The sequence below is a fragment of the Vigna angularis genome, chromosome 1 (genome assembly GCF_016808095.1).
Source record: "Vigna angularis cultivar LongXiaoDou No.4 chromosome 1, ASM1680809v1, whole genome shotgun sequence".
Classification (NCBI taxonomy): domain Eukaryota; kingdom Viridiplantae; phylum Streptophyta; class Magnoliopsida; order Fabales; family Fabaceae; genus Vigna; species Vigna angularis.
Genome location: NC_068970.1, coordinates 11,503,678 through 11,530,712, shown reverse-complemented (window position 1 = coordinate 11,530,712; position 27,035 = coordinate 11,503,678). Strand labels below are relative to the sequence as shown.

Below are 27,035 nucleotides of genomic sequence, written 5' to 3'. Positions count from 1 at the left end.
GTGTTTGGCGAATTGGAGGTCTTTTCATTTTTGCAGGTGGTGAATTCAAGTAGATGGAGGTGCGAAGATGCAAACTCAGATCTCGTAGGATAAGGCTTTTTTTTTCTGATTTTGTGGTTTGTAGGTTTGGGCTTGGAAAAGGTGATGGAGGTGTGGTGGTTGAGGTTCTCACGTTGAGTGGCACGATTCTTACGGCGACGACGGCCTGAAGTGGGCTTTGCAGCGCGGTAGCGATGGTGATGGCACGAGGCAATGGCGGTGGTGAGGTCGCACTTGGGTTCGCGATCCTGCAGGGAGATGTTTGCTCTGCAACAGCGACGACATGACGATTTAGGGTTTTGCTTGGTGTGGTGATTTCTGATATGCTGGTTTGATGATGGTAAAAATCGATGGCATTTGATAGAGGTGCGAGATGGTGATCGCGACAACTTGCGTGAGCTCGTGTGGATGGTTTGCTAAGAATAGGATATCCATCTACAAAGTATAATTTTTGTTGGAGTTTAAGTTTTGATTGCCAAATTCTTATCTAAAACTCCTTTGTGTTGAATTATCAATCAGAATTAATATATTAATAAGATAATTTAAGTTTTTTGTTTAGATTCAGTTAGTCTTTTCAGTCTCTCATGTTAAATGTAAAAGCATGGAGAGATATGAGTTGAATATCTCCAATCAAAGAAAATGAGAACATGGTCATTGTTCAAAGTTCAGTTGCGCCACCTAACAATTGAGCAACTACCATATTTTCCATTGCATGAATGTCAATGTCATTATTTAATAGGATGACCTACTCTTGACTTATTAAAATAATCCATTAAGATTACATTAGTATTTTATTATCACCTTATTAATTTTATTAAAAACAAATGTGTGTGGACCTCATTTATATAACAAAATAAATACAATATATATTTTTTAAAATATACTAAATAATTTTTCTAATAAACTTATTTTATTTACATTTTATCAAATATGACACTTTACCGTTTACACATTATTAATAATTTTTTTATTATAAAAAATATAAAATATTAATACGAAAAAATGTATCATTACTCTGTCCAAAATTAATACGTATTTTCTTATAAGCTGAACAAAATAATAACAAAAGACACAAGCAATATCTCATCCTCACTTCTAACTACATTATCTTTCATATTATCAATAAAATATATCTCAATTATTTTTTAATTTTATATTCATCTTTTCATTTTAATATTGTCATAAATATACATCTGGTGTGCAATTTTCATTTTTCATGTTACATTTATCTACACATTTTTTTTAGTATTTATGTACAAGAACAATAAGATCTTTATTGATTTAAAAAAATTGTGACTCAAGAAAAAGTTTCAAGTTGTATAATCGGAAAACAATTCGATATCAACCAATTTAAAATTATATGGACAAACTATAGCACAAAGAGAGGAGAGGGATCATTTAGAAATTTTCTTGTGATTTTCTGGTTGTTAATCCTTTTGAAATTGTTTTTTGGTACTTCCATAATTTTTCCGTTTTATAGGTAAAATAAAAAAAATGGGTTTTCAAAATTCTTATTTTATCTAAAAAATATTGTCGAAATGTGTTTCCAGACTACACATTATAATTTTAGAAAAAGTATATTCTAAAGCCTATTATAAAACTTATAATTTAAAATTAAGTTTTAATATTTTTATTCTTGAGCATTTATGATTGATGAATATTTCTTAAAAAGTGGTCACTGCCATGTTTCTCTCTATCTTGTTCAGCTGCTGTCCTTTGCTTCATTAGACTCGCCATGTCCAAAAACACTTCAGATGTGTTTGTATCTGGAAAAGGAAAAAGTCTGAAAAAAAAGAAACAAGGATTATTATTATTTTTTTGTAGAAAAACTATTTATATATAATTACTGAAAAACATGAAAAATGAAACTTTCAACTTTCTTGACAAATAATAAAAGTTCTGTACAGAAAATCATGTTAAATGATATCATAAATATTAATTATAAAATTAATTATTTTAAAAATAGAATCAATTATGTTTATATTTGCCTTTTATACAAAATATGATTAATTATGATGTTAATATTTTATTAATAATTCTATATTTCTTTATTATATATAATAAAAACAATATTACTAAAATAAAAATAACTGTATTAACAATAAATAAATATATTCAATTTTTCCTTAGTTTAATTATTCTTCTCTAAATAATTTTATTTAATTTTTTTTCTTGTTTATTAATGCTTTCCCAGAAGCTAAGCTTAAAAGTAAAAAGTTTTAATTTTAGAAAGAAACTTTTGGGATAGATTTATTCAGATGTAACACAATTCCAAAATAATAAATCTCATCCGAAATAGTACAAATTAATTTAGAAACGGATATTCTTTAATACATTTATCTAGGATGAGTCTAAAATGGATAGTCCAAAATTTTTAAATAAATTAATATAAAAATACAATAATTTTGAAAGTCATATTTTACTCTTACAGTGTAATGGGGAGACTCAGAAAACAATTATGGAATTGCTTCTTGCACCCCACATTTAACCCTCCAACCTGTTCTTGTGTTTTACGTTGGTGGAGACAGTGTGGTGTTCCGCAACACTTCCTTAGGCACCCAATCATACTATTGCAGAGGAAGTGGGAGTGCGGTGAAGTTAAGGAGATAGTCTGTTGGGGGTCCATGAAAATGAGCAGGTGCATAAAATGTATATCACAGAAGAAATTTTCGTATCTATGAGTGTAAGTAAGAACAAAATATGGGATGCAAAAAAGAAATCCCCGTGATTTGATAGTTGGAAAGATATGAAACCATGTATATGATAAATTGTTACCACCACCATCTTACAAATTTTTCATTTTATATGGTCACGAATTAGGGAAATAGATGGGATGATTTTTTTTTTTTCAGATTGTCAAGCTTCTGATTGCTTATGTTAATTTAATCAAAGATAGGAACGAAAATTTGCAAGAAAATGAGAGAAGAATTGGCTTACATTCATCTTTAACAGTTTTTCAGATCTAGAAATAACTACATCTGTATGAACACACAACTATCAGCGTCGAGTAAAGTTCTGCTTGGAATTTTGGAGACAACAATAGCATCATCATCATGATCAGAGTAATAAGACTACTCAGCTAAAAGGTATATTTCCAATGTAGCAATTACCCTTCAGACAGCGCAAGTTAACAAATGAACAACATATAAACAATGAACTGTAAATTCTTAAAACAATACAGTGAATTAGTCACTGTAAATAAATCGCAAAAAATATGCAACATGAAATTGACCGAGAGAAGTGATTTTAGCCTAATAAAATATAGTCAACTGTGGTGCACAAGGAAATAGAAAACTTCATTTGATTCAACACTTCAATTCTCGAATAACTTGGTTTAGAAGATTATTTGAACATTTACATAGGTTGTGGGCTAAGTTTTTTAAAGCCGTCCTAACCCCCTAATTAGCTTCATTAACTGAGTTGTGCGGGTTGAAGACTTTCAAGTCTCCCTATGTTAAGTGGGGAACAATGGAACTTCAATTATAATTTGTGACATGTAATTGTGCAGAAGCTCAAAATCAAACTGACAATTCTACCTTAAGACACCTACAAATGAAAGTAAACAAATTTTCTCTACACGGACAAAATGGGGGAAAACAATCCAAGGGTTTTCGGCACTGTGTTCAAACATTTTGTTAGGTTTTCCTCGAGATCTAACAACAAAAACAACAGAAAAAAGTAAAGTAATTTCCCCTTCACCCTTCAGGTTACTAAATTGAAAATGCGTGTTTGTGAAATAAAATCAACATATAAAACAGATCTTACTGTAATCCCAAAAAGACATCACCCCAGTTAGACTCACTAAACTCCCCATGAAATCAAAACATGTAATATAACATTTAATCAGAGACAGAGCACTTCACCCCGAGTTTCCTTGACGCCACTTCACAGCACTGATCTGCACCGAAACCATCAAATCAAGTAAAAAACGGGCACAAATGTTTTCAATCAAATGTCCAATTCCACTAGCCACAAGAGAAAAAGACACACTAATACTAGGAACTTCGTTTCATTACTAACATAAGTTTCACAGCTACTGTATCAGTATCATAATAAGAGCATCACACAAACACCCCCTAAAAACACAAACAAACACAGAACAAACATCAAACTTGCTTCTATCAAACGAAACCCCCATTAACTACATATTCAGGATTCCCATATATGAGACCAACATTCTCATTTCTTCTACCCAACCCCTTTTACCTTTAACAGAGTTAAAACTAACGGCGACACTACCTAACTAACTAACCCCTTTCAGAAACTGTAGCACAAATATCCTTCCTACCACCTTCACGCGTTGCTTTCTCCGCTTCTTCTTCAGGTGCCCGAACCCTGCGGCTATCCTCTTGAAAAAATAAAGGAAGCGCATCAGAGACCATACGGGCACTCATCATACACCAACAACTAATCATTCCAAAGTAGAAGACAAATATTAAGCAAACACCGAAATCATCGAACTAATCATTCCAAATCGAGTCGCAGCAACCGCCGCAAATCACTGGTGGCCGCGCCGTTACGTCCTAAAAATCCCGGCACCGGAACGGAACTCGGATGCGGCGACGAAACGAACGCCGATCCCGCGTACACGCCGTTGTTCGGATCCGAAACCCTAATCTGCTTCTTCACGGTTAAAGGATCGGGCCCCAATCGGACCGTGGAGCCCAGTAACAAATCCAGGCCCATCTCCCTCTTCGATCTAACCTCGGTATGATTGTTCAGCAGGCTCAAATTCTCGCCCCGCTTCAGGATCTTAACTTGTCCCATGACGAGGTTCGCCGAGGACGGAGAATCCTCCGTCGATCGGTCGGAGGATCGATGGCGATCTCGATCAATGACCGGACTCCGCTTCCGGCGGCGTATTTGATTGGCGGAGGAGGCGAAGGCATGTTTGTTATTAGGGTTAGAGTTTCTTCGCGACGCTACGCGTGACGTAGCTATGGCGAAGGCTTCATTACGGAGAAAGCGACCTTGGAGGCAATCGTGGGAACGGAGGATAGCTGTTCCCATTTCTAGAGAGAGAAAACGAAACACGTTATAGCGTCAGAGAAAGAAAACGAGAAGTTTTCTTTTTCTTTTTTACAGTTGAAGGTAGAGATAGAAGGGGCAGAAATGGTTATTTATAGAGCTGTAGGGGTTGGGATTTTGAATTATTTTATGAATGGCGTGTGCCGGATTGAACCGCCCTTTACCGGCTGGTTGGGTTACAGGTTACCCAGTGGGGTTTGCGTATGCTTGATCACCCTTCTTTTAGACACGTGTCGGAAATTTTTTGAATGATGGATTGGTAGGCGGTTCAGGTAGGAAACCGCCTTCCAACCTTTCACGTGATCCCACCTTCACGCACATAAATATCTGCAGTGTTTACAGGTGTCAGTTTCTAACTTCTGCTCTAACTTAATTTTTACTTCTTTATTTGTGAAATCATGTCTTAAATAACATTTTTTAAAAAATTTAAAGAGATTATGTGAGACGTGTTTTTTTTTAATCTTTTAACATGATTCTAAAAATATCTGCATAATTTCTTAAGAGGACAATAGTTAACAACATTGATTTTTTTTTTCAGATAGATCACCTTTATATAAAAATTTAGTACAAATTATTTAATCATGTTAACAATTAAATGAAATGACATCTATACCTTTAACAAATTTAATATTCCAAATGAAATGACTAAAAAGTAAATATTCCAACATAAACAAATTTAATAAATTATCTATACCTTTAAAAATAGTTTAATATCCTATGAATTTTAAGATTTGTGATACAACTTATTTAAAACTTACAGAAAGTAAAGATTCTAATATAAATTAATTTTGCTCTCCTCAATTAGTCATCCTTTAACAACACAATCGATGACGTGTTTTTTAACGTCTAAGCAAAAGTTAACGGATGTCTAGATATAATCGGTTACTACTTTTGTATTTCTTTGCATTAAATGTTTTCTCTCCATTATAATAATTATAATTATTATTAACGTAGTTTGATCGATTTAGTTAAAATTGTGATTTCAGTCGTGAAAAAATACCTTCAAATGTTTTTGTTCTTACATACGAGAGGTTGCATAGTACACATTTTATAAAGGAGACGATTCCATTAAAATATGTTAATTTTCAAGCTAATAGTTATTAAATTCTTACTTCAAATATCAGCATAAAAATATTATAAAAAAATTGTTAATACAATCTAATAAGTCTTTTGTCTGTATAGAGAATTTGGGTAATTGTCCCTGTACATCTTATTACGGAATAAAGAAAAATTCCTACAAAAGATAATCTGAAACTTAAATTAATAAGAGTTCATAAAATATAAAAAAGTAAAAGTGAGTATATGAGATCCACTAGAAACTCTATGGAAGGATGCATTCTGTTTATAAGTAGAGGTTGATAAAAAATGTAAAAATGATAACTCATTGACAAATAAAGCTAATTGAAAAAATATGTGATATTTAATTTATTATTTGTGTATATGTATGCTAATTATCAAATTTAATGAGATTTGTGTGATGTTATGCTAATAATTATATTTATTATGGTGTAATATTTTTTTAATAAGCTCATGCTGAACATAATTATCATTACATCAAATTTTTATTAAATGATAAAAAAAGAAAAAAGAAAAAAATGGAGGAACCACAAAAAAAAATTCATTATTTCCATCGTGAAAATCATTCCATACTTTAAACTCCATATACTAAAAAAACAAATTCCTCAACATAATAAAAAAAATTCACTAGTTAATCATCTCACATCTAAAAAAAATAACTTAATATTTAATTTTTGTTTTATTTGGAGATTTGGTATTTACCTTTTTTTTGCCTATCTCCATCAAATTTTAAATTATAAAATCAAATAAAAATTGAATAAAAGTAAAAAAATTATATAAAATATTTCACAATTACAAATAAATAAAATATCATAAGAGCCAAAATGTCAGGGCCATTAAAATCAATAATTAGTGGAAGCCATGTAGGGACAAGGGTTTAAAAATTCAGAAAGTGGAAGACAAGTGTGCAGAGCTGAGTGGCCGATCGGTTTTTTGACGGTAGTATATAAGAAAATTTTTCAAAACTTTGAGTCACTTCTGCATGCATCTTCTCTCTCTCTGAACTTTCTTAAATTCTCATTCTTCTCTCCACAAATTTTCATCTTTTTCTTCTTTTGATCAACAATCAAGCCACGCCTGGTTCTCCTGGTGTCAAGAGCTTTCAATTACGCCGATCAAGTGTTAGTTTGAACTGGTAAGTTCATTCTCTCTTTAGAACGACTGTTTTGTACCACATGCAAGCCAAGTTTTTGGTTGCATGAGTTTATCATCTTCTTCTATGAAATTCTGATAGCAATTATGGTCTTTTATTTGGTATAGCTTCGTAAATCGGGAAACTCTAAGTGTATAAGATTTGGTAGTGGTGAGCCATATACTGCAATCGTGAGCGTTCGACTGAGTTTAGAGGTAAGGGAAGCTTGTAATTTAATTATGATTATCTATTTTGAATGTTGGCATGTTTGTATGATGTTTTGTTTAGTTATTTGGTTGATATGAAGTATCAATGTTGTTGTATGATTGTATGTATGTGAGTGATGGTTTATACATGGTGCGAAATGGGTATGAATAGGGCCTGAGCTTAAATCTGCGGTATTCTATAATTGTCTCAGAAAGTCAATCTTGACTGTTCGGTTTTCTATTGGGTATTCGATTTGGACTGGATTCTCCTTTTGTAGAGAGAATTTCAGTCAATGACTGATCGGTGATCTATTGAGTATAATTGAAATTTAAGAGTTTGATCAATTAATAGTTTTCTATTTTCATTTAATAGTCAGTCTAGTTAGGTTACTCTACAGATAATGTAAGTCTTTGATCCTATAATTATTTTTCCCAGTTCATAAATAAACATTTTCGTATGTTAGTGTTTTTAACCAACTTATACCTGTTGTGTAATATTAGAGTGCTTAAACCAAGCGCTCGGTCTCAGTAATGCTCGGTTTCGAACTAAGCGATTGGTCTTATAATATATTCCGTGATATATCTGCATTAGGTATTAAGAGTGTTCGGCCAAGCTCAATAGTGTTCGACCCTAGATTGTAATGTTCGGTTTAAACTCTTAGGTCTCTGATAAAAGCTTTCATGATTTTCGGTTAGGTCTAATTATATGTATTCTATAATATTCCGTACATTCTTGGAGTTCTGTCTAGTAAAGACCGTTCGGTCATAACTGTTGAGTAGCGAGTAGACGTTCAGTATTACCATAAGTGTTCGGCTTCTGATGAGTCTTACCTAGTATGGACCGTTCGGTCCTGTTCTGTGGATAAGGGAAAGACCACTCGGTCTTACACTAAGTATTCGATTATGTTAACCTAAAAAGTATTCTCTCGTTCGGTCTTGCTTCTAAGATTGATGTTATCTCTTTCAGTTATGTTCTAAGATGAGATCTTGTTTTCTTGGTTCGATTTGACTGTATTGATGATTAAGTATGATGGTATTTAAAGTGTGATATGAATGGAATAATATGGATATGAAGGAGTATTCCAGGGAGGAATATCTCAGGATTGGTTATTGAATGGTAGAGTATGAATGTGGTTATGCTTAACTGGCGTTTATCCTGATATTCTATGATTACTCATTCTCAAGTAGAGAGGAGTAAATCATGTGTGAGAATGGCAGGAGGTCCTAGTCCATAAGGTGAACTTGGGCGAGATATAACGGACTAATCTCGGGTGGCAACTGTTGAGGGCATCCCAGCTATTACATCATCCCGGTGCACAAACGTCGTAGCTATACATAATTCATACAGTCCGGACAGTCAGAATAAAGTGGTCGGTCATTGCATGTTTTACTGTTCGGTTATTGTTGGAAATGTATGATTGGTTGTTGCATGATTGACCTATTGATTTTATTAAATATGAGATTTTGTGTGAATTATATGTTTTATTAGATTAATTAAATTACATAAGCTTACCCTACTTTCTTATCTTGTCATGTTGTCCGTTCGGTTATTCTTCTTGTTGCAATGATCATCCTGTGGATGTGAGTAGAATGGGACGAGTGTTTGCTGTAAGAGGCTTTGGAAGAAGTGAACGTTAAAGCTGAACCATAGGACCGTTCGGTTGTTAGAATTAGTTTTATTTTGTATAACCGTTCGGTGTAAGCATAGTTTTGGAACCGTTCGATTTAGTCTTTCATTTTGTAAAGTTTAAATTCTGGAGTATTGTTGTAAGGATGTTCGGCCATAAGCGTACCCTTTTTTCTTTCAGAATTAAACTGTAATATTGTTAATTGTGAGTATTCTATCATATGATTTTATACTATATTTTTGGAATTTACACAAAACATTTTTTAATTTTATAAAATGAAACAAAGTTAATAAAATTAAAAAATATTTTTAAAAAATTATAAGAAGAAATATTCAAGTTTAAAATATTTTAAATGTCTCTTTAATTCATTTATCTATATTATAATAAAATATTTTCTCATACATAAATAAAGATCATGAAATGACAGAGAGAACAAATATATTAAACTATTACTTAAGCATTGAACACTTAAAACTTAAAGTCAAACCATTTATGCGAAAAAATAAATAATAAACAAAAATATTAAAAGTTAATAAAAAAAATTAAATGCAAGACCTAAAATCAATTTCATTCACCAAAACTAATAGTATACTATTATACTATTTGAATATACACAAAAAAATGTGTGTAATGTAAATAAAGAAAATAATTTAAATTAGATAGAATGATGACCGACTATATATATATATATATATATATATATATATATATATATATATATATATATATATATATATATATATATATATATATTTCCAATTGAATGTTATTCATATTAATACTCATGTTTAATCAAAAAGAGTCGGATAATACCTTATTTGCCATGAAAATTTTAATTAAAAATTTGGACACACATCTTTCAATTTTTTTGGTATCAACCCACTATTTTTCATTTTTGTTTTTGTGTTATTAATGGATTTTCTTTTTGTGTTTTTCAATTTTTGTCTTGAATATGCTTTTTGATTAGTTCCATGTTTTTGTCTTTTATTTTTTTTAATAAATTTTTTATATTAAGTCATATGATTGTTAAACTCTCGAATGTCAATTTTGTTTAAATAGTATATAATTCAAAGTTATATCTGACATAAATTTAACAAAAAAATTACATAAAAATTTACCATTAACCTATATATGAGTTAATTTATAAACACACTATTATACTAATTTGTTTTTTTTTATTGGATTTTTTTAAAATAATCTGAATGTTTACAAATTAAAAAATATTCGTGTTCCTTGTGGCTTCTCCAAAACACTTTCCATTTACAAATAAATTTTGATTGAAATTGTTCAACATCTCTTCTTCTAATGGTTCTAACAGTCACCACTTGATCACACAGGTTCAAATTCGGAAATAATCTTTGTACACAAAAGAATAAGAAGGTTAAGTTAAATAAATCTCCTCTAAGAACGGATTAGAAGTTAGTTTATTTTGCCTCTTTCATACTTTCGACATCATTATTATGTGCTGTCTGTGCTGTAAAAATAACAGGATCAAGGTCCTTTTCAGAAGTATAATTCTCATTTACGTGCAGAGTAATGGGAGTTTTACCTGAATATGATTTTAAAAGTGCTTTCTCTCTAATCAGTTATTGCAGAAAAGGGAAATTGTGGTGGGAAAACAAACATGGGATTATGAGGAACGCATAAAACACTTCTCAAGAGTATCAAAAAAAGAAAATTAATTAACGTGTACTTGATTAAATGCAGACTATTAAAAAGATCAGTAAAATGAAAAGTAATCGTATGAATGAATGAATGAATGAAAATATAATTTTTGCATGATGGTCAAGATGATCCGTATCAGAATTAAATTCCTCAACTGCAAGGCCAAGTACAGTGTATAAACTTCAGAATTCCAATTTATCATACAATGATATTATATCTAACAACGAATAAAGCAAAACTGGGTAAAATTATTGTTATGAAATTTGCTATGTTCCCTAGTAAAACAAACAGAAATAAAGTAACATAAAACTGAACATTTGAGAAGGTCCTTCCTGTTTAAAACTGTTGTTTGGTAGAGCTCATTTTTTTACTGTGAAGAGTCTTCAATCCAACTTGACTGAAGAGAACAAGTAATAGACGAACCAGAACGAGGAAAGGAATCCAACTGTGCCTGTAGCCAACATGATTGCAAGAACCATGAATAAGGAATATCCCAAGTAAAGAGTTGCAGAAACAGGCCCATTGAGATTCTTGAGGTCAAATACAAGGTAGTTTATGGAGTACAAAAAGATGTATATGGCAACAGAACCAGAGGCAAAGAATGATTTCCACCACCATCTCCAGTCCTCCACACACAGGTGCATGTAAGTTAGAACTAGAGATACCTCGGCACACACCACCACAAGAAGAATCAAAACAATTAAGAGAAATCCAAACACATAGTAAACACGACCCATCCAAATACTGGACATGATGAAGAAGAGCTCGATGAACAAGGTACCGAATGGAAGGGTGCCGGCGCCGAGAACCATGAGCCATGATGGGTATTTCTGCTTGGGAATTTCTCGAGGGATTTGATTGGTTCGAACTGGATACTCAGCGTGAGGTGCCCTTGCTCCAAAGAGGCCACCGATAAGAGTAAGGGGAACAGAAATGCAGAACCAGAGCAAAATCAGAATAACAAACAGTGAAAATGGAATGGCTCCTGTGCTGTGGCTTCCCCATAATAGGAAGTTTAAGGTTGTCAGGATAAAAAAGGCAATACCGGGGAAGAAACAAGCAGCCTTCCATGCCACTGAAATCCATCCCTTTTTATCACCATAGCCAATCGTCCTCCATAGCCGAACTGCAACATAACCAGCAGCTACACCAAGTATCATGTAGAAAAACAGCATACCTGTGATGAGTGTTCCGCGAGATGCTGGTGACATGAATCCAAGTGCAGCAAAAAGAATTGTCACAACAGCCATCCCCAGAATCTGAACTCCATCCCCAACCATTATACACAACAAAGCAGAATTTGTTGGTGCGCGGAAAACATCTCCCACAACAAGCTTCCAGCCAGATAACTCCTCGTTCATCTGTGCCTGTGCCTCCTTATCAAGCTCCTCATATCGGGTCAGATCCCTCCTAACAGTCCTCAGGAAGATAACAAGAACAATACCAGCAAGAAAAGTGATCACCATAAGTGAATTCAGGATCGAGAACCAGTGAACTTTGGCACCCTCCATTTTCAAGTAGGCATCCCATCTAGAAGGCCACTTGATATCACTCTCCTCAAAGGTGACCTCATATGTAAATGTAACCGGCTGCCCCTCCCTGATTGGCATGGCCACTGTGGAGGGATCACATTTGATCGGTGAGGGGTATTTGTTATACATTTTCATCCCTTTAACCGAATCAGCATTGTGCAGAATACTACAAGGTATGACCTCAAACCCAACAACCATGTAACCAGGCTTGTCAGATCCCTCCTTACCAATGGTGGGGATCAATTCAGCCGCATCACCGGTCCCCATAACACGTGCCACATTGGTCTCCTCGTACTTATGGACAAGAACATTAAACCTCAGATGGTTGAACAGATAATACACATCCTGAATCTTGATACCAACAGGGTACCCAGTCCACCTCAACAAGTAGTCCTCCTTCTTGGTAAACCTAATGGCAGGCAAATTATCAAGTAACAAATTAACCTGATACATCTCATCAATCCTCTTCTTCAAAATCTTGAACTGATCACCAGAGAGCTTTTCCAGTTGACACAAAAATATCTCAGACTCATTGGTGTACATCTTAAACCTGTAGGGCGAGTTCTCGATTCGATCCCCCACAAGGAGTTCACCCAGATTCTCAGCACTGTCCTTAACACCACCTTCAGGCTTACAGAAAGGTAGACTGTAATAACTGAACGGCATTTCTGTGTCAATTGAAGTGAGAGAATTCACCTTCACCCACAACTCATCCCCAATGCCATACTTGTGAGGGTAACTACCCGGGAGGTAAAACCCATTTCCCGATTGAAACATTAAACACATAAAAACGAATGCCCACATTCTAAATCCACGACAAGACTCCATTTTTGGACGGTTCTTCGTCAGATCTGAAAGATCCATATAGGTAGATGTTAACAACACAAAATGAAAAGTAAAAAAAGGAAAAAAAAAAAAAGAGCTCTAACAAGGCACTCAGTTCTGGGAGAATGCAGATAGCAAGAGATGGCACTTTACAACATGGCAGGACTTAAAAGACGAAATGCAGGTATATATAAAGGAAAAAGCCATTGAAATGCACGTGGATTTCACTCACCAGAGGGCAGAGGGAAGAATATCGGCGTGGAAATTGAGTTTGAGGAATCTACAATTTATGGAAAGAAAGAAAAAAATAACACGCGAAACGGTGAAATGAGGGCGTTGAACCCGGGAACTGCAAATTTATATGCTTCCTTTCCCTTCTTCTCCCTCGCACTGCTTCTCTTTCACTGTTCTCAATCTCATTTTCATTAGAACTCATGCCTTCAATTACTATATTACCCTTTTGTATATTTATTTATATTTTTTTTTCGTACAAATAATAATAAACATCCGTAATTAAAGAATACAAAAGATATATCCTTTATTAAATTACAAATTTTTTGCGTATTAATTACTTGTTCTATTATTGTCATAACGTATGGTTTATTCTAGCGGAATAAAAGCTTGAGTTATATACATTCCAAAAGTCAGAATTAAAAATAGTGTTATTGGTATTATTTATTACGAGGAACACTATTAATATATTACTTTTATAGTTAAGTTATAAATTTATAAGTTCGGTACACTAAATGAAGAATAGGGTTTATTAAATATAATATGTTAGCATTTCTGACGTCCCAGTATTCAGAAATAACCTCATCTCTCATGCACTTAATACAGACAGAAAAAGAATTTTCCAACATTTAAATAATTTAACAGGGTCAACTACCTTATTAAAATATCGATTTAACATCGTAACGAATATATTCTTACCAAAAATAACATGTTTTTTAAAACTATATATATATATTATAAAAGTATATACTTCAGCAGTTAAATAATATTTATTTATTTATCTGTGTAAGTGATCGTATAAATTTTAAACGTGAATTAAGTATTCCTTTTAACCTGATCTATTTTATTATTATTAATAGGAATCTTTAAAAATATAATTTGTTGTTAACAAATACTGTACTTTAAATGTGTTGCACATGTAATTAATTAACAGAAAATAAACACAGAATACCGATTGTAATTTCTATGAGTATCCACTAATATTATTTATGATTATTTACCTAAAAATTTCAACTTAAAAAATGTACTTATTCTCATTCATTGTTTAGTCAACTTAAAAAAAATTCAACTTACATTTGAATTCTTATGTAAGAAATTAAAGTTATTTTTACTCGTATTAATAGCACTGTAACAGTAATAATTATAACAGTTGCAAGTAAATAGATAAAACTGACTGAAAGATTAAAACTAATTATTTTATTAAGAATAACATAATGATACAGAAAAAATAATAGGAAATACAATTTTATACATCTCATGTAATTTGCAGGTTCACTAGTCTTCTAATATATAGGCTATACAGAGTCTCATGTTCCCCAGGTTCAATAATCTGTCCAAAAAACCAAAATTAAGGGAATAGAAAAACAAAAAATAGTTATTATAAATTATTTTTTAATATAAAAAATAAATAAAAAAGACTATGTATATAATTAACTATACACACACATAATTTGTTACTGTAAAAATATACATTAAATAACTTATTAATGAGTAAAATCTTTTCATCAAGAGGCTGGTAATAAGTCAGAGCAAGTATATTAAAAAAACAAACTTATACCAATAGATATCTATTATAACTTGGATACTTAAAAAAGAATAAAAATACATTTAATTAAATTTAATATTAAAGTATAATCTAAACAAAATTATATAATAACATATTAATATAAATAAATTAAGTTTTTCTAAAAATACAAATTCAAATAAGTTACATTATAAAATATAAATTTTAAAAAGAATAGTTTCTCTAAAAATATCTTTAATGTTTTAAATTTAAATAAAACCATTAATTAGTAAAATTAGTTTCTAAATAAATGTTTAATTAATGTTTCTGGTAATAATAACTTTATTTTTTTAAACATGTACAAAAATATTATTATAAACAGGTAATTAAAATATTTGTTACTTAGTTACATCTTGAAAATTATGTTTGTTATGTTTGCATTAGGTAATATTTTGTACTTTTTTCTCATGTTTTTATCTAGTTCTTGAAATACATTCCAATTCGTTTAACCTTTGAAATATTTATGTGAAATCTTTTATTTTTCGATAATTAGATTTTTCTTTCAAAACCTGATTATTTTACTTAGTATAGTAGGACATATATGATGATGCATATTCAGAATTATCTATACTTCAACTTTCTGTAGTTGAAACTCACTGCTATACAACATTCTGTAGTATCTATACTTCAACCTTCTTTGTGTTTGTATATAATTGTACTGTGTGTTGCCTTAAACCTTATGATTCTGCCTTGTAATTTAGATTTAATATGGGATGACCATTTTTCCCCAGTCCTCCTCCCTCCATGTACCCCATTTTAGCCATTATTTTTGAACCAAAACCAGTAGTATGTTCTTCAAATGATCCTATATTAGCAGAGTTAGTGACACCCTTCCTATAAGTCTCTTCAGCCTCAACAACTGTAACAGGTACACTCTCGGAATGGATCATGCCACTTGATACAAATGAGACAGGCTGATTAGCGTATGAACCCTTTTGTCCACTCCCTCTCTTGTCCTTCACTTTATGGCTGCCTGAGAACTTGTTCTGGGATGATTGAAGTTCTTGCAATCTATAATTGTTCTGTTTAGTATGTTTCTTTCCCACTCTTCTGTCTTCCCTTACAGTTTTTTTTTATTACATAGTCAGCAGCAGAATAATCGGCATCCTCACCATCAACTCCCAACAGGTGAAGTTTGTATAATAGTCAGTCTCAACTATAGCATGTATATGGAATTTAAACATTTATGAAACCAGTTGTACCATGCCTTTTTTTGGAAGCTTTACTCTTCTGAGCATGTGAAGGGCAAGAATGAGTGAACCGAGGCACATGCTTCTTTCTTGAAGAATTGGTTCTTGTATCGTTCTTCATCATTAGGTTTTCCAAAGCTAAAGATCCAGAATTTACAGAGCGTTTCTTCCTTGGTTTATCTTTCTTCATGCCATATTCCCTGGACGCTTCTTGAAGGGCAAATCCACCCATCTTTTTCAATTCCTCATCATAGAACTATCATCATCTGACTCGTTCATATCAGGTTTTTGGTATCATCATTCTGCATCCAAGATGTTGTCACTACCATCAAGCAATGTACAAGGAGAGTGAAGGCAGAACAGGTAAAAACATAATGAAGAAAGCAGATATGCAATGTTCCAGTTTACAAGGAAAATGCATGCAAGATAATGCATCCCGATCCCAAAGAGCACCCAGATTCAAGAATCATAACGTTAAACAAAATACAATTATCATATTTTAACAGTAAACGGATTCTTGATATAAAAAACACTAACTTAAGAATTTCTTCCTGCAACCCATTTACAAAAGAAAAGTATGGAAGAACCAAGAAAAGATTTTAACGATAAAGAAGTCTTGATGACCAAAAACTGAGAGTTTCTTCCAGCAACTCACCCGAATTCAAGAATCGTAGACACGAATTCAAGAGGAATTCTCCCGCACCTCACTAATTTCGTCCTAATTTCGTCCTGCACCTCCAATGGAGACATTTACCCTTCAATTTAAAGAAAATAAAGTAAATGCACCGGTGAGAAATAATGAAAAGCATAATAAATTTTGACCAACCATTTTTTAACTATATGATCTGCACCCCTGTTTTTTCACTTAATTTATTATGTTTTTGTTTTTTAATTATATTTTAATTTTTATTATGTTTTGTTGTTTTTTATTTAATTTTTAATTTATGTCTTAATGTTTTTAATTTTTTATTTAATTTATAATATGTCTATATTTTTTATTTAATATTTAATATTTAACATGTTTTTGTTGTTTTTATTTGTTAGTTAATTTTTAATACGTGTTAATGTTTTTAATTTTTTATTTAATTTATAATATGTTTATGTTTTTTAATTATTATTTAATTTTAATATCTTGTGTTGTTTTTTATTTAATAATTTGTAATATGTGATGTTGCTTTTATCTATTATTTAATTTTGAATTTGTGTTGTTATTATTATTAAATTGAGAATTATTATTAAATTGAGAAATATTTAGTGATAATTATGTTTATTGTAGGTTGTGATTAATATTATAAGATGGATAATTATGTTTTGTGTCTCAATTTTTTTTTTTTGTAAATAAAGTGGCTGAGGGTGATTATACAAATAAATTTACTAATGATAAAATATTTTCCTCACATGATGATTTAATTGAATGAGTTTGAAAGATTGCATTCAATCTTGGATTTATTGTGGTCATTATAAGATCTAACACAACAACTGGTGAAACTGAAAGAAATACATTCATTTTATTAAGTTGTGAAAGGAGTGAGAAGTATAGGTAGTATAAACTAGATTTTCAATCCAGTGTATCTAGAACAAAACAAATGTGGGTGTCCATTTAGGTCGAGGCGAAAACCCTATTCTAATGGAGAGGGTTGGGTTTTTAGAGTTATTTGCGGCTATCACAACCATGAATGAATTGAGAATTTGGTTGGTCATCCTTTTGTTGAAAGGTTAAATGTGGCTGAACAATCAATATTTGTTGACATGACTAAGAGTTAAGTAAAGTCCTCGAATATTCTATTGACTCTCAAAGAACATAACGATGTTAATGTGACAACTATGAAACAAATAGATAACACAAAGTACACATACAAATGATTTTTGAGAGGGTCAAGAACTGAAATGCAACAGTTGATGATGTTGTTAGATTGAGATAAATACATCTAGTGGAGCAGATTTTTAGACAATTCTAACGTGATAAGTGACCTATTCTGCACACATCTCAATGCAGTCCACTTGTTAAATTCGTTCAATATAGATTTCTTGATGGATATCACGTACAAGACAAACAAATATCGTCTTCCCTTACTTGAGATAGTCGACGCCACATCAACAAGGTTGATATTCATAGCTACCTTTGCATTGTTATCAAGTGAACACCAAAATAATTTCACTGGGTATTAGAAAGGTTCAGAGGAATATTTATGACATATGAGGGTCGTCCACACATTATTGTTACTGACAGAGAGACCTTGTTTTGATGAATCATTGACAATATATTTTCTGAAGCTTATCAGATGCTTTGTAGGTTCTACATTATGAAAAATGTCAAAGTCAAATGCAAGATGTTAGTGAATTTTCAGTTGAGGCATGAGATGTGTTAATGGAAGCATGTTAAAATGTGATAGACTGTGAGAAACAATCCATGTTTGGTGCTTATGTTGATATTGCCTTGAGTATACATACCTCTAGGGCATGACCTCTATTTTTTTTTAATATGTAATTATACTTGGATCATTTAGTCTAAGACATACTTCATTAAAGTGTGGACCAACAACACAAACAACAAACAAGTAATTTTAATTTTTTTCCTTATTTATGTTGGTGCTCTCAAAATGGGTTAGAACATGTGTGCCAACCCAGCCCACCACGCATTCGGATTGAGTTGGATTTGAAAAAAATAAATTTTTTTATACAGGCTAATTTTCAACCCAGCTCACTTAGAACTTTACCTAAGTTGAATCCGTGGTAAACCGAGTTAGCTCACAAACACACCTAGTTTAATTTAATTATTTATTATTTTGTGATTTAATATTATTAGTTAATATTTTTTTATTGTATTGTAAATGAGAATAATGAAAAAATGTCTCAAATATTATAAATATATTCAAGAGTTTAACCTTATAAATAAACAAGTGACACAAAAATTATTAATATTATAAATTTATTTATTCGCTTATTGAATTTGCTTTTAAATTACATTTGATTTGTAAGTTAATTTTTTTGTTTTGACTAGTCTTTAAAATTTAACATCATTTTAAAATGAAATTATTTAAATTTAAATTACAAAAAATTATAATTTTTTTAATTTAAAAAATTGTAATTAAATAAATTAATGAGTCAAATTATTTAATCCACCAACTCATGATAAACTAGACCGAAGACAAATTTTTTGGACTCACTTTCACTGACTTTTAAAAGTTAGTTAAAACCTCGGCTTATTCCAAATTACGACTAGAGGTCATAAAAAGGTGTTCTAATTAGGCTGGAAATCAGCACAAAAAATATAACTCCGCCATATGGCACATAAATTGATCCTCATAAAGCTGTTGGGTTTGGCTATTATTTATTACAGCTATAACCGTGTTAGCACAGAAAATTAATTATAAACGTCCATTTATTTTATACAGGTATTGAAGTGACACTAACGTAAAGGGTTGGTATTCTTGATTATGAAGCTTCAACATGTCTCAATTATAAAGGTTTAAGCAACGCACAATACAATTACATACAAAGACTGAAAATAAATAATGTCTAAATCAACTTTTGGCACCTAGTCCTCGTGACTTTGGTAACCTAAGAGCAGTCAATGGAGTGGTGATGCCTTGTGATTCTCTACCTAATCCCTTACCTTCAACAAAACCCATCTTCGCCATCATCTTAGACCCAAAGCCTTTGGTATGTTTTTCAAAAGCACCAACTCTTGAAGATCTGTTCCTAGCTATTTCACCTTGGTTTTTGGACAATTCTACATCCAAACCAAATGATTCAGCACCTGGGTTGTTGGAGAATTCTACACCCAAACCAAGTGATTTAGGCCTTTGAATAACCTCAATAGGTTGTGCCATACCTTGACCATTTTTCCCCAGTCCTCCTCCCTCCATGTACCCCATTTTAGCCATCATTTTTGAACCAAAACCAGTAGTATGTTCTTCAAATGATCCTATATTGGCAGAGTTAGTGACACCCTTCCTATAAGTCTCTTCAGCCTCAACAACTGTAACAGGATCAGTTTCAGAACGGATCATGCCACTTGATACAAATGAGACAGGCTGATTAGCATATGAAACTTTTTGCCCACTCCCTCTCTTGTCCTTCACTTTATGACTGCCTGAGAACTTGTTTTGGGGAGATTGTAGTTCTTGCAATCTAAAATTGTTCTGTTTAGTATGTCCCTTTCCAACTCTTCTGCCTCCGCTCACAGGTTTCTTATTTACATTATCAGCAACAGAAAAATCGGCATCCTCATCATCAACTCCCACCAGCTGAAGTTTGTATAATAGTCAGTCTCAACTATAGCAAATACATGTATTGAGTAAAAAATACTCAGGTTTTGAAAGAAATGTCCAGTTATTGAATTAGGATGCAACACTGAAAAAAAACGAGATGGGGATGGGTCAAACTATCTCAAGGACAGGGACGAAAAACAGGAGGAAAAAGTATAAATGTTATAACAATATAAAACCTTTTCCAAGCGTTGTCTACCACTTGAAGATGGCATGGATGTAGACTGTGTCCGCGTCACTGTCACGAATCTAAAACCAAAATACAAAGTTTATTAAATTTACAGGTATTGACATTTAATTTTATGAATAAATAAGGCAACATCACTATAACCTTTTTTTGCCAGAACCTTGGCAGCTACTCCGCAATTGATAAATCCCTGCTAATCTTTGTATCTATATTCATTGAGAACCCACATCAGTGGGAGGCATAAGGTATTTTAACATTTATGAAACCAGCTGCTATGCAAAAACAAATAGCATACAACTGTGTTTTTGGACAAAATCTATGGTTTGGGCTTTTGGACATGCACGGAATTCTTGAAAGATAGTAATGCAAAAAAGAGCCACGATAAATTACATATGGCTTTACCATCCCAAACTGTTTGACTGTTCCAAACTTGACATGTACCTTACTCAAACACACAATCCCTTTATGATTACTTTTCTTACAAAACCCTTTTTTTGTGCAAAATCTATTTGACAAGAACAGGGCACTGATGAGAAACTTCTGGTGGTGCTTATGCATTTTAAAAAGAAAAATAACTATTATTAGGACCATGAGATAGAACTATTACAGCCAGGATACACACCTGTGAACAATCCCGAGAATCCATAGGTTGAAAAGAGAATATATCCACTTCCTCCAAAACAATTTGTTGTAATTTCTAGAATTCCAAAAAATGAAAAAGTTATGTTGAGATGTGAGGGCGAAAACAATTCCAATTTTGAACATACATAAACTGCCTCATCTAAGTTCAATATGTTTAACTTTGAAAAGATGTATTTATACTCAGCAAAGAATGTTATGATTTGGAATGTAGAAATAGAAGAATCAGATAATGTGCAGTGCAATGTGTTCCTAAACAATGGAGCAATGCGATCTCTCTTTTTGTGGTTCTTCCTTTTGATCTGGTTTCAAAGTCATATGTGCTTCATACAGCTGTTATATAGGTAAGGCCACACACAATCCCTAACCAGACACAAAAGCATGTTCCTGGTCCAAATTTCCTAGAGCCATCCAAGTCTCTAAGATGTAAAATAATACCTAAATACGAAGAGAAACTTGATCTTACACTACTTTTTTAGCAATTGTTAAGATAAGCATGAGACCTTCAATATAGAACTTCTACATGATTAGAAAGAACAATTGCATGTAAAAGGCATAAGGAATCACCAAATGCAAGTGAGAAAGCTTGTAGAATCAAGCACAGAATGTTAGTTAGTAAGAGGGAACCTATTCTGTTATAGGCAATCATAAGTAAATCTTGTTAATATATACATGTATCAAATATGTTGAAAACTGACAAGTGTTTTTTAAAGATAAAAGGTTGAAGCAAAAAAGAAAAAAAAAACTTTAGAAAGTATTGTTTCCATACCAAATTAATCTTCTCTAGATCAACCCCACGATGCAGCATTCTTTCTCTGCGCTTCACAGCAATCCTCTCCTTACGAAGTTTCTTTTTTTCACCTGTATAGAATCAGTTTTAGCAAAATGAAGTGGTTGAAAGTCTATACTATTACATTCTCATCAAACTTAAAGAATGAACAGATGAGCACACACAAGCACACATTTCCAGTTTCAAACTCCATGGATATCAAAACCCAATAACCTTGAACCAGACTTCCACAACTTGGATATCTTTATAAAAGAGAATCCAATATAATACAGTCATGGAATTCAAAGCTCAAGCAACAAACTGAAGGTATACATAAATTTGGAGTTTTAAAAACACACTCTACTCTATTGATTGAAATTTATGTGAATTCCATTAGTCTGGGAATGGGAACAACATATGTAGTGAAAACCACATGAGATTCACCCAACAACAGAGGGTGCTTTGAAAAGAGCGTTTGATAAATGTTACTAAACCCCCTCTACACAAATTGAGAATGCCTTGTTTCTGAACAAGTTATTACCAGGACTTTGACTGGAAAGTTCAATGCTTTATCAGTTAAAAAGTATAATTTAAATTCAATGAGACAGATTAACATCATGTAAAAGCTTAGAACTAAAAGAAAAACGCTTATGTGGATGTGTAACGCTGGTACCATGCATTTTTTTGGAAGCTTTACTCTTTTGCGCATGTGAAGGCCAAGAGTGAGGGAACCGAGGCACATGCTTCTTTCTAGAAGAAATGGTTCTCGGATCCTTTTCCATCATTAGGTTTTCCAAGACTAATGGTCCAGAATTTAAACAGTGTTTCTTCCTTGGTTTATTTTTCTTCATGCCATATTCCCTGGAGGCTTCTTGAAGGGCAAAGCCACCCAGCTTTTTCAATGCCTCATCATAGCAACTACTAGAAGAACTATCATCATCTGACTCGTTCATATCAGGTTTTAGCAACCATTTTGCATCCAAGATGTTCTCACTACCACCAACTCCCTCTAGATAATCTTCTGCCACATCTTCATCAATGTCTGAATCACTATCAGATGTGTATTCTGAATCATTATTTTCAGATGACTCAAGTAATTCTTCTGGCACAGAAGATGTGGAGCCCTCCTCATCCGATGAGTCTTCATTATATTCTTCATTTTCATCGTCTGAAATGTCCTCAGTATATAATTTAAGACCTCCAATTGACAGAAACCCTGAATTTCTCTCAGCAGAAACGTTTGGTGAAAAGTCTTCCACCATCTCATTGCTTAACTCACAATCCATACCCTCATCAGAACCACCATCCTTCTCAAATGATGATGAATCTAAAACTGGAGTTGATTGGGGCATCTGTTCCTGTGAAATGCCAAAGCTACTGGTGTTTTTGTCTTGTTCAGAAGAGAAACCTAAACCTTTATGGGAGCTGTCACCCAAAACAAAATCTACATCATAACTGTATGTATATTTCACAGTGTTCGGTTTTGAAGGAGGTGTTCCGTCTGCATGAACAGTAACTTGGCACTGTTTGATGTCCTGCTTGGTGTCCGCCAAAACAAAAGGTTGCAGCTGATTTACATTACTATCTTTAGTGCTGTTCCCAGTCCCAACGGAAGTTACCTCCTGGTAATGTAACATCAATCGCCAGTTACTCAGCAGAAACTACAAACATAGCTCATCGTATCTATACATAACGAAATGCATACTAAACCAGAGACACAAAAACATGCTGAACACAAGTTAAAAGATGAAAAATATAATTTTCAACTATTCATGAGGATGTTGACAATACCTTCCACCAGGATACATAGTAGTAACGCACTAACAAACTTCAGAATACACATTGTAAAAGTTTAAATACATATTTGATTAAGTAACACAATTCATTTTGGTTGCTTACACGCACAAGAAAAAACAGATTCACAGCTGACATCGAATTAAAGTATCACCGATAACAATATATACTGCAGACAAGCAAGGTACAATGATAATGAAGACAGAACAGGTAAAAACATAATGAACAAAGCAGATATGCAACGTTCCAGTTTACAAGGAAAAATCATGAAAACTAACATCCCTATCGGTTACAACAAACCTGATAATCTAGTGAAGGATAACTGTATCCAATAGTAGCTCCGGAAGATTTTGCCAACACTCTTTTAGATGCAGAGCCTTCTGCTCTACGTTGGCTCCCGGACTTGTTATTGGACTTGTTATTGGAGCCGGAACTTCTCCCTGCTGCATCCCGGTTCAAAAAGAAGCACCCAAATTAAACAATGATGATAACGATAAACAAAATCCAATTATCAGATTTTAACAGTAACGGATTCTTGATAAAAAAAAAAAAAACAATAGCTTCTTAAGAATTTCTCCCTGCAACCCAGTTACAAAACAAAGCATGGAAGCACCAGATTTTAACAATACAGAAATCTTCATAACAAAAAAAGTGAGACTTTCTCTACGCAACCCACCCGAATTCAAGAAAAATAGCCAAGAATAAAAGATTCAATGACCAGATTTCAACAATAAAGGAATCTTGATTAAAAAAACTTTCGCAGAATTTCTCCCTGCAACCCAAGAAAGCATGCAAGCATCCAAGTTCAAGAATAATAGCAAAAACCAAAAGTTCAATGATAAGATTTCAACAATAAATTAAAGAGTTTCTGAAACCTGGAGTGTGGGTGGGAGAGGGAAGGTGCCAATCGGACAAGAAACCACCTTCGACAAACAATGCTGTTTTGACATCTGAACCTCTTTTCTTTCGAGATTTAGGGTTGTTTGGAGTGCCGTTGCCACTGCTGTTGTTGCTCGGTTTTCCTCTTCCTTTCGATCTTCTGTTTCCACCACCCATGTTTGCTTCGAGTGATCAACGTTCGATCCCTGTGTGAGAAAGAGTTCAAGAACAAGAAATGAACTATATCACCGGGTTTGACCCGACCCAATAGGATATTCCCAAACAAATATACTTATTATGTTACTCAGCAGAACGTGTCGCCCAAGTAAATAATTGATTAAAAAAAAATAAAGCAGATGGGAAAATAATATTTAAAATATTTATGGTTTAAACAAGATATATAATTCCAATGTTTTAGATATTTATGGTTTAAACAAGATATATAATTCCAATGTTTTAGAAAAAACATGTTAAATATTTTTAGATACACTGAAAGATTAAAAAGCACATCAGTAGCTTAAATATGTTTTTAGTCTCTTAACTATCAAGCGTTTTTGGATTTCGTCCCTCTTTCAAACTTTACTACATTTTCATCTTTCTCCTTAATGAAACTGTAATTTTAGTCCTCGAAAACCAACAGCGTTAACTTTTGAGTGAACTGGCTAACGGTGTGTCAATGTTTCATGCCACGTTGTCAATTGAAAATCTCTAGCTCTGAAACTTCACTCTCCGACCAAACCCCTCAACTCTCCGGGTTGCATCCCTCAACCACCCCTTGCTTCTGCAAAATCCACATCAACACGTTCCCCACCCATATAGCCATCCTCCCTCTCTCTGCCTCGGCCTCCACCCACGACACCACCACCTGCGTCCCGACCTTCCACCTTGATCTTGCCGTCCTTTTCTGCCTTCCGCCGCCTTTCCGGAAAGCCTTTCATCCTCGTTCTCTCCGTCTACAACAACCCAATGGGTCGTTCTTGCTGAGTGTGCGACGCCAAAATATTGGGTCGGGTTCATCTCACCGTTAACCTCTCCCTTGCCCTCTCTCACTCTAATACCTTCCACAACGGATGTCTCAACCTAGCTGGGCCCCACAGTACAACCAAACCATCGGTCCAACTTATGGAATTCATATCAGTGAATCTAACAAATGTCATAATCCAAAATAGTAAAATTGGAACAGGATCTGAACTCTGTGTTCTTCTTCATCTTAAAGTTCACTTTTGCTGAACAATAGAAACAGTAGTGTGGTTTACTCTTAATAGACTTTGAAACAAAAAAACACAGTGGCTAACTTGGAAAAGGAATTTTAAAGAAAAATGAAAAGTGAACTTTACTCTTATGCTTAGATTTCTGCCATTTATATAGAAATTAAAAATGAAAAGTTGACACATTTCTTTCGAAACTTTGCCTCTGTTAAAAGTTACATCTTGGTCTTTCACGGTTGTTGCCACCACCATGGATAAGGATTTCCTCAACATCATTTCTCTTGGCAAGAAAAAACACCTTCAGGTATCATCTTTTTATCCTATCCTCAACATCTTTTTATCCCATTATATCGTCTGTCAAAGCAAAACTTTGTAATGCTTCCGTTAATGATGCGTAAGCTTTATTTTTATTTTTACTTTTACTTCCCATGATTATTTCAAACACTAATACATCTGTATGTTGGTGTAGGCATGTTTGCAAAGTTTTGAAATAATTATTACTTTAAGATTGTCCCAGTATTCATTTTAGTTTGTAATCTAAATTGTGGTTCTCTACTTTATAAAATTATTGTCTTGTGAATTTGGTTTAACTAGACTCTATTAAAGGTTTTCTTAACAAAATTATAATTGTATAATTAGCCAAATTCAATTAGATATGCCTTTCAGTTTGTTTTTTATGGTAGCAAAAGAGAGGATAGGTGAGAGGTTAACAATGAGATGGAGAGAACGAGGATGAGAGGCTTTTCGGGGAAGCGACGGAGGGTAGCGGGGTCGAGGTGGAAGGTCAAGGCGGAGGTGGCAGTGTCGGGGGTTAAGGCCAAGGAGGAGAAAGGGAGGAGGGTCGTATGGGTGGGGAAGGTGTTGATGCGGATTTTGCAGAAGCAAGAGGTGGTGGAGGGATGCACCCCGGAGGATGGAGGGGGTTTGGTTGGAGAGTGAAGTTTCAGAACCAGAGATTTGCAGGAAGGGAGAAAGATCCATGATAAGGAGAAAGAGAAAGTGACGAAAGCATTTTTACTTGAATTTCATATTTTCAATTTCCAACGTGGCATGAAACATTCACATACCGTTAGCCAGCTCGCTGAAAAGTTAACGTCGTTGATTTTCGAGGACTAAAATTACAGTTTCATTAAGGAGAAGGATGAAAGTGTAGCAAAGTTTGAAAGAGAGA

The 27,035-nt window shown here is 33.2% G+C and overlaps 4 protein-coding genes across 18 annotated transcripts; all 4 read right to left on the bottom strand.

Annotated features, from left to right (window-relative positions):
* Nucleotides 1–947: 947 nt before the first annotated feature.
* Nucleotides 948–5,147, bottom strand: LOC128193643 (uncharacterized). Of its 13 annotated transcripts, none has more exons than XR_008245050.1 (4): nt 4,292–5,146; nt 3,903–3,937; nt 2,977–3,017; nt 948–1,822 (listed from the first exon to the last, which is right to left on the bottom strand). XR_008245050.1 is itself a non-coding variant. In XM_052867667.1 (4 exons), exons 1-4 carry the CDS (start codon nt 4,452–4,454, stop codon nt 1,684–1,686), a joined length of 480 nt encoding a protein of 159 aa, XP_052723627.1. In that variant the 5' UTR covers nt 4,455–4,508; the 3' UTR covers nt 948–1,683. The 13 variants fall into 13 exon arrangements, 2 of the variants coding, with proteins under 2 accessions (XP_052723627.1, XP_052723618.1); XR_008245049.1 differs by lacking the exon at nt 2,977–3,017 and adding an exon at nt 2,469–2,650; XM_052867667.1 differs by lacking the exon at nt 2,977–3,017 and adding an exon at nt 2,469–2,650 and having other exon boundaries at nt 4,331–4,508.
* A 5,754-nt stretch (nt 5,148–10,901) lies between these two features.
* LOC108330734 (transmembrane 9 superfamily member 11) lies at nt 10,902–13,531 on the bottom strand. Its single transcript, XM_017565257.2, has 2 exons — nt 13,365–13,531; nt 10,902–13,158 (listed from the first exon to the last, which is right to left on the bottom strand). The coding sequence occupies exon 2, from the start codon at nt 13,133–13,135 to the stop codon at nt 11,159–11,161; it is 1,977 nt and encodes a 658-aa protein (XP_017420746.1). The 5' UTR covers nt 13,136–13,158; nt 13,365–13,531; the 3' UTR covers nt 10,902–11,158.
* A 2,034-nt stretch (nt 13,532–15,565) lies between these two features.
* On the bottom strand, nt 15,566–16,349 carry LOC128196158 (zinc finger CCCH domain-containing protein 22-like). Its single transcript, XM_052876159.1, has 2 exons — nt 16,130–16,349; nt 15,566–15,999 (listed from the first exon to the last, which is right to left on the bottom strand). The coding sequence occupies exons 1-2, from the start codon at nt 16,347–16,349 to the stop codon at nt 15,605–15,607; spliced, it is 615 nt and encodes a 204-aa protein (XP_052732119.1). The 3' UTR covers nt 15,566–15,604.
* Nucleotides 16,350–19,521: 3,172 nt separating this feature from the next.
* On the bottom strand, nt 19,522–24,922 carry LOC108319766 (uncharacterized). 3 transcript variants are annotated; one of them, XM_017551010.2, is made up of 8 exons: nt 24,653–24,922; nt 24,078–24,220; nt 22,657–23,605; nt 21,984–22,075; nt 21,198–21,272; nt 20,720–20,781; nt 20,568–20,637; nt 19,522–20,367 (listed from the first exon to the last, which is right to left on the bottom strand). In XM_017551010.2, exons 1-8 carry the CDS (start codon nt 24,831–24,833, stop codon nt 19,642–19,644), a joined length of 2,298 nt encoding a protein of 765 aa, XP_017406499.1. In that variant the 5' UTR covers nt 24,834–24,922; the 3' UTR covers nt 19,522–19,641. The 3 variants fall into 3 exon arrangements, with proteins under 3 accessions (XP_017406499.1, XP_017406506.1, XP_017406514.1); XM_017551017.2 differs by having other exon boundaries at nt 24,078–24,217; nt 24,653–24,916; XM_017551025.2 differs by lacking the exon at nt 21,198–21,272 and having other exon boundaries at nt 24,653–24,916.
* Between the last annotated feature and the right edge of the window lie 2,113 nt (nt 24,923–27,035).